The 7,734-nt window shown below is 47.5% G+C and overlaps 2 protein-coding genes across 2 annotated transcripts; one reads left to right on the top strand and one right to left on the bottom strand.

Annotated features, from left to right (window-relative positions):
• The first annotated feature begins 219 nt into the window (after positions 1 to 219).
• RPL7L1 (ribosomal protein L7 like 1) lies at positions 220 to 4,019 on the top strand. The gene is made up of 7 exons (XM_012573271.5): positions 220 to 374; positions 511 to 619; positions 1,947 to 2,110; positions 2,277 to 2,414; positions 2,655 to 2,764; positions 2,939 to 3,151; positions 3,407 to 4,019. Exons 1-6 carry the CDS (start codon positions 358 to 360, stop codon positions 3,145 to 3,147), a joined length of 747 nt encoding a protein of 248 aa, XP_012428725.5. The 5' UTR covers positions 220 to 357; the 3' UTR covers positions 3,148 to 3,151; positions 3,407 to 4,019.
• A 416-nt stretch (positions 4,020 to 4,435) lies between these two features.
• Positions 4,436 to 6,977, bottom strand: MAD2L1 (mitotic arrest deficient 2 like 1). The gene is made up of 5 exons (XM_002187476.7): positions 6,639 to 6,977; positions 6,315 to 6,461; positions 6,111 to 6,231; positions 5,709 to 5,812; positions 4,436 to 5,229 (listed from the first exon to the last, which is right to left on the bottom strand). The coding sequence occupies exons 1-5, from the start codon at positions 6,943 to 6,945 to the stop codon at positions 5,057 to 5,059; spliced, it is 852 nt and encodes a 283-aa protein (XP_002187512.4). The 5' UTR covers positions 6,946 to 6,977; the 3' UTR covers positions 4,436 to 5,056.
• Positions 6,978 to 7,734: the final 757 nt, after the last annotated feature.

Genomic DNA, 7,734 nt, shown 5'->3' with positions numbered 1-7,734 from the left:
ACACTACGGTCAGTGGAAAATGAGAATGATTTCGGGGTGTAAAGTCCCACATCCCGCACGGCACACCAGGAACACATCTCCAACAGCAGCCAGCCGAGAGCGCGGCTCTGGCACCACCTGCGGGTGACGCGGCGGCCACACCGCGCGTCCCTCGGGCCCGCCGCCTGTGGCTGCCGGGCGAGCGCAGGGCCAGCAGCGCCGCCATCCCGCTCCATCCCGCTCCATCCCGCGCTATCCCGCTCCCTCCGGGCCCGGCGCTCCCGGCACTCCGCCATCCCGAGCAGGCGAGCGGCTCTCGACCGGCAGCGGCCATGGCCCCGCCCCGCCCCCGCGCATGCGCGGCAGCAGCCCGGCAACATGGCGGAGCTGGAGGAGTAAGTGCGGCGTAGAGGGAAGAGTGGAGGAGTGGATCCGCCGCCATCCACGGGCTGGGGGTGGCCACGGAGCCGGTCCGGGAGGGGGCGGGATGCGGGATGGGGCCGGGATGTGACTGGGTTGTCCCGCCCGCAGGCCGAGGCGGCGGATCCCGTTGGTGCCGGAGAACTTGCTGAAGAAGAGGAAGGCGTACCTGGCCATCAAGGCCACCCAGGCCAAGCAGGCGCTGCTCAACAAACGCAAGGTACGGCGGCTCCCGGCAGAGCCTGGGCCTGCAGTCCCAGCTCGCCCTCCGGAGAAGGGAACCGCAATTCCTTGAAATTCCTGGGAAATGACCCGAGTGGTCGGGCCCCTCAGAGAGGGAGTGCCCGAGCGCCGCGGGTGGGCAGGAGTTGCGAGGGGGACTTGAGTCCCTCAACATCTTCTCCTTTGAGCCTTGTAAAGCGGGCAGAATTGTACCGGTTATTACACCGAAACAGAAATATATGGAAGACTGTGAGTTGTTCCTGTTGGATCAGTGGTGGTCAGGTGTTTGCAGTCACATGTGGGAAGCTGCAGCGCTGTCTCTGCTGCCCTGGGATTTCACTGCCTGAAACCACCTTTGTGTTGAAACCCTGCATGGAAGCCGTGCTTTTCTGAGGGCGGCTTTAGAGTTACTTCTCGGTTAGAGCAGCACTGGTCATGATGAAGCCTTTTTCTGCGTGTGGGGTGGCACATGTCCTACACCCTGTGCACATCGTGCCATTTCCAGACTAGCAGAGTACAGCAAACCTTTCTAATTCCAAATCTGAGACTTGTTATGCTGTGTCACAGCTAATACAGTAGGTGTCTTAAAGCTTTCCAGTGAATCTTGTGGGATTCTTGTGGGATGTGCAAAACTCCTGCCATTTTTGTTTGATACCATGTTTACATTTTTAAAAGCCTCAGTGGCTTGCTGTATTTCCAAGGTGGGAGCATAAGCAGTAATATTACATAGCTGCTCCTTAGGATTCTCATTACAAAAAGGATCTTAGTGATGAGACTTTGATTAGGTCTCCATGCTTTGAAAATGCAAACGAATTTAATGGGTTATTTACAAGGTGAAATAGAACGGAAGACACACAACATTAGATTCTTTAATTTAAAGTGGCCAGGTAATTTAACCAGTAGAGTATCTTAAATATAATTGTGTAATGCTGTGTATTTTCAAGTCCTATTTGTATGAAAAAAAACTATGAGTGTTGGTGGATGTACTCATTCCTAAGGTAAAGAGAGACATTTAAATATCTGTTGCTCACATGCCGTTTCTGGCTTTCCCAGCCATTGCTGAGCTGTGTCTGTAGCTATGCCTAGAAGTATCCCAGGTCTTTTCCTTAATTGATGTTTTTCCTGGGGAAAAACTCTTTGTTCACTGTTCATAAATAATAGTTGTGTATAAATTCATGTTGTCCCTCAGTTCTGTCTCCCTTGGGCTTAGATAATCAAATTTATTTTTTTTACTGCTTCCAAAGCTGTAAGGACATTGTTCACTACTTTGCATTTCATTTGGCCCTTCAGATGTAAACCTCACTTTGTTTTCCTTTTGTCTGCAGCAGCAGAAGGGGAAACAGATCCAGTTCAGGCGCCTGGAGACCTTTGTTCGGGATTCATGGCGCAAACGCCGGGATGACACCCGGCTGAGGCGCATGGAGCAGAGGCCTGGGCAGGCAGCGGCACCTCAGGAGAGCAAACTGGCCTTCGTCGTGAGGATTGTGGAGTAAGATCCTTCTCCTACTCCTTCCCTTGTTGCTACACATTGTTGTGTCGTCGTTTCCATACCAAGGCAGTGGGATCAACCCAGACATGTCTCCTTGCAGGTGATCTGAGGCCTTTAGTTGCTGTATTAGAGAAATGTGGTTACTAATAAATTCTGTTTTCCTCAGTATTAAGGGTGTGACTAAGAGGGTGAAAAGAGTGATTGAGTTGCTGCGGCTGAGGAAGAATTATACCGGGGTATTTGTGAAGCTGAGCCCGCTGTCGCTGAAGATGCTGCGCATCGTGGAACCTTATGTGGCATGGGGGTACGTGCCCCTCCTGTGACTTGGGGGTCATTGGATTCTCCAGCTGCTATCCCAGATCCATTACTTCTCCAGTCATGGTCAAAACTTAATCAACTTTATATTAAAAACTTGCTATTTTCTTTGTTCTCATTGTTCTTGACATAACTTGTGTACTTTCCCACCTCTGCACGAGGAAGTGGTATGGGTTTCCCTCTGCATCATGTCTCTCTGTTACAGGGTCTGATTTTTGTTTCTGCACAGACAGCCTAACCTGAAATCTGTACGAGAGCTCATCCTGAAACGGGGCCAAGCCAAGATCAAGAAAAAGAGGGTGCCTCTGACAGACAACATGCTGATAGAGGAACATTTAGGTGAGGAAGAGTGTGAGAAAATTGAGGAAAGAGTTAGATGTTGAGAGTTTACAGTCTGGTCTGAAAGGGTGGGGACAGACAAAATCTTCTCAAACTGAAGGACTGGCAATTCTGGAGCAGTGTGAGGAAAGATGATACAGTTGGACATCTCTTCTTTTTTTTTCCCTCATACAGGGGGCTGTGGTATCATTTGCCTGGAAGACCTTATTCATGAAATCTACTCAACTGGGAAGTATTTCAAAAGAGTAACCAGCTTTCTGTGGCCGTTCCACCTGTCGGTGGCTCGCCACGCATCGCGGAACAGAGTGGGTTTCCTCAAGGAGATGGGCAAGCCTGGCTACAGAGGTGATGCAATCAACCAGCTCATCCGTCAGCTCAACTAGTCAGGTGAGCAGTGCCTGCTGGGGTAGTTCTGAAGCTTATCCTTCATTCCCTGTCCTAAGGACAACCAGACTGCCCTTGAAGATGAAGGGGGTGCTCACTTGGTTTTGATTGTCACTCTGCAAAACTGACCTCAGAGTAGAGGAAATTAATCAAGAGTGATCCCTTTAGGATCAGCACATGCAGTTGGACACCTCCATGAAGGCTTGGCTCCTGGGAGATAATATGACTTTATTGTATGTTTTCTTCCCTATTCTGCAGGGGTTTTGTGAAAACTTCGGGATCGATGACCTGTCCCTTTTCACATGTACCTTTTGTGGACATTATCTACATGCAGTGATCTGTATGCAACTTCTCTTGATTGCTGGTGCCTCTATAAAAGAAGAAACACAAAGATGATGATGGAGATGGACTTTGGGCTGGCCCTTCTTAAAGAAGATAAATTCTCTTTGGTACAAGAATGAGCTTCTTGGAGCAATTTCACATTTGCATCTCTGTAAAATAAGTGGTTTTTATGCACACTACTGCAGACTTCACTCTTTGACGTGCTTCTGGGGGTGAAAGGAGTAGTGCAGTCACAATTGTGCTGACAGGCAAAAGAAAACACCATTCTCTGTTACTGCAGCACAAGTCCTAGCCGTGAATAATGTCACTTGTTAAGTACCTGGATTGTATTTATTTTTTAAAAATTAAGGGTTTGTGGTCCTGATTTAAAGAGCCTTTTTTTTTTTCTTCGGCTGTATTGGGACTGCTGGGGAGAAATATTTCCTGGAAACAGGAAAATGCAAGAAGGTTGTAATACAGTCCTGGGGTAGGGTATATGTAATCTATGTTTTTTAAATAAAATTCTGAAATTATATTATTATAACAGAAAGTTCTACATCGCTGTAAAAGAGTGGAAAAACCAGTTAAACACTCTGGCTGGAATGAATTTAGTGAAGGAAGTGAACAAAACCATGTAAGTCTGAAAGTTCCAGACATTTAAATCCCTAATTTCTTCCACTACAGGAATGGTAAGAACACATGAAAGAGTCCAGTGCTGTTTAACAAATATGGAAGGCACTGTCATTAGTTCACTGTGACTGTTTAAACTGTTACTTGAAGACTTAGGTGGGAGCAAAGTGTTAATCCATTAATGGATTTCATATAGAGTCCACACCACTTGGAGACTCGAAGGAAACAGTTAAATAACAAGGAGGATGTCTTTTGGGTGTTGCTTGTGTGACAGTTATAAACTAGAATGTAGCATTCATGGAACCATCTGAAGTACCAAGAACTGTAGACTCTGAATTAGAGAACATTATAAAACCCAAAGCTTTATTCTGTAACCAAGAATAGAAACATAGAAAACACTGGACAGACACTACAGACGTACACAGAACAACTCTGTCCCCAGAACCAGAGCCCAGTGGTCATTAAAATAGAAGGCTTCATGTGTTTATAAAGTTTTCCTGATAAACAGCTGCTACCATTGTAGAGCGGTACAAGAATTGTTTGGTTGATTTGTTTTAGGGTTATTTCTGGTAATAAAACAGCTCAGGCTTCTAACATGAAAACTGGCACACTAGGAATGAGATTATTTTAGTTGCTACAGAGAATTTAAGACTGCTAACAGAATGCAGTTTAAGAATAATACAACTCTAGCAACTAATCCTAGATTTAGACAGTTTTTCTAGCAGAGGCAGTGGTTTAACGCACCATTAGTTTAGCTTATTTTACATACAGTAAAGTAAGAACTGAACTATGACCATGAATACCTTTTTTAAATCTCTTTAAAAATGCCAGCTTAGTCTAGTGTCACAATGTCACAGACATGCACGTTGTCTTTTTGTCATACTTTTATCAAGAGGACAGTAATGTGCTCATAGCTTAGCTGCATGATGAACAGAAACTATACAAGGTGACAGGATCTTAGGGAACAGAATCCTTCTTGTAAGCCACTGTGGTGTTGACCTTGTGGATTGTGGTAGTGAAGGAACGTAGCCGAACCTCTTCTGAATTGGCTATGAACTGCGGTCCTGACTCTTCCCACTTTTCTGGCACTGCCAAATCTTTATCCGTGTAGATCAGCAAGTCAAAGGCACCTGGGAGCAAGGGAAAACAAATTCACCATAAGGACATGGTGGCAGGTTTGAAGTGCAGCTTCTAGAATTTGAGACAAGGATCAAGGTTTTCAGAAGTTACACTGATACTAGTTATGTGAAAAAAAACAAAAGTTACATTCACGTGGGGTCATTTTAGTTTTCTCAATAACTAAATTGTGTTGTAAATTTTTTTAAAGCGTGTTACAATGCTGTGGAGATGAGCTCTGTAAAACATTTCATAGGAGCAAATTATTAATGAAAACTTGCATTCTTCAGGGCATACACATTAATTTCCTCAAGTTCGTTAAGCCACACCAAGTTCTGTCTTGGATCTCACTCTAACAACATGCTGTCTCACAAACCTGACGGTGCACAATGGATAATCATTAAAAAGCCTCAGAAAATATTTTCTGAAGTTGGAAAGTTACTGAGGTTTTTCAAAAGTATTTTATTTCTTTAGTGCAGTTTGGAATACTCACAGGCAGATTCCAAGAGTGGCAGGAAGGTTACTGTGGCAGTTATTTGTCTGATGACAGAGCGAATTTCATCCTGAATTGCCTTCTGAGATTTCTCCCGTGGTCCACTGGAAAAATAAGAAAACTGGTAAGAGAAGAAACTACTACTGCACTGACAGTTTCCTCTAAATATAGTTATCTTTGTTAAGCTCTGGTAGTCTGTTTGCTACAGTATTTTTAGAGTAGTAGTGACACTTTTAAGTCGTTAGAAAAGTTAAGTGATAGCTGCTCTCCCTCTGTTGTTTGTGTGTTCAGTCTGTTTTGCAGACAAACAGAGGGCAGGCCACTGAGAAAGCTTTGAAGGAACAAGTCCGCGGCATTGATCTGCCCAGGTATTCGGGATAGTGGAGGGACCGTGGAACTCACTTGTCATCCTTTGCAGTTTTGTCACACTCGATGTCAAACTGCCACCGCTCCAGGACCTCGCTGCTCTCGATGCTGGAGATGACCACCACCAGGCGCTGCACGGTGCACTTGTACAGCCACTCTGCAAGAAGCCGGGGCAGTGGCTCAGAGCGCGAGAAGCAGCGGCAGGGACACCGCAGGGAGGGCCCCGCCGCCGGCCCGCACCTTTCATCTGCTCGGTCACGTTGTTGAGGTAGTTGGCCAGCTCGGGGTCAGTGGTGACCAGCAGCGTGAGCCCGTACTTCTGCACGCGGGTGAAGGTCTCGGGGGGGTAGATGCCCCGCTGGTACAGGATGCTGTTGATTCCATAGGCTGCACGATTTAGGCGGAGAGGGAAAGGGATGTGTACCACGCCCCCCCCACGCCCCAGCCGGCGGCCATGTCGCCCCACCAGCCGCGGCCTTCCACCCCCTCACCTCCCCTCCCACCCTCATTCTCTCCCTCCCTCTCTCGCAGCGCGGTCCCCGAGGTCCCCCGCGGCCCCCTCACAGAAGAACTCGGCGACGAGCTCCGCGCTGCCGCGCAGGGTGATGCCCTGGTGCTCCCGGCCGAGCTGCTGCTGCGCCGCCATGGCCGCCGCTTTCCCGCCGCCCGGTTCGAATCCGGCCCCGCCCCCCGGCCCCGCCCCTTCCCGCGCGCGCGGCCGCGTGAGGGGGGCGCGCGCCGCCTCAGGGAACCGCAGCGGCTTTCCCTCCGGGAATGGCGATTCCCTGCGGCCCTCAGCCGTGGAAACCGGGCTGCAGCCTGCGGGGTTTCGTGTCTGCCTGGCGGGAGAGGAAGGGTTTTTTTCTTCCATGTTAAACTGCCCGGCCGCTCCCGGTGCTGGCGCGTCTGTGGGCGGGGCTGAGGGGAGCGCGGAGCGGGGGTGGAGCGAGTGAGGAGCTCTGCCTTGGGAATGCTGTGGGATGTTGCGTTTCACTTTGCCTAGGTTTATTCGCCCGTACTAACCTAAAAATGGTACTTTCCAGGTACGAATTCAACAAATACTTCATTTATGATTTACTGGTGGCTTTCATGGTGTAAATCATGCAGTTGCTGTTTGAAATCAAAAATACTATTCTGCAAGCACTCCCCACGTGTGAAGAGGCAGGTGGGGGGAACGTGGATAAACAATTTTTCCTTCATTCCATAATAACTCCAGCAATAATAATAATACAAATAATAAAGGGTTAAGAACCATTAGGGTTGTTGGGCTGCCTTGGTGAAGGGAATTTGCTACTTGGTCAAACATCTTTAGTCCTGTTAATACAGGGAGACCAAGGAAGATGTTGCAACCAGCAGTGTCAGTCACCTGGAGGAAGCTGTGGCAGAGGTTAGCAGGTAAGAGAGACTGAGCAAAACAAGGAAATGTTGAAGTATGTTAATAATATGAGGAGGGGAAGTTATGGTCTGCCGGGATAGTAACAAGGTCGCCAGCTAATTAGATGATAAAATCAATTATAAGCAAGAAAATGAAAATTTATGGATTTATGGATGGAGCAGAGCTGCAAATGAAATTAATTATGAATGTGATTTTTCCAAAGCATCATCTGATATTATCATCTAAGATATACTTGTGTTAGATAACCATATCGCCCTTGAAAGA

This window comes from Taeniopygia guttata, chromosome 4 (assembly GCF_048771995.1).
Source record: "Taeniopygia guttata chromosome 4, bTaeGut7.mat, whole genome shotgun sequence".
Taxonomy (NCBI): Eukaryota; Metazoa; Chordata; class Aves; order Passeriformes; family Estrildidae; genus Taeniopygia; species Taeniopygia guttata.
This window is presented reverse-complemented; position numbering and strand designations above follow the sequence as displayed.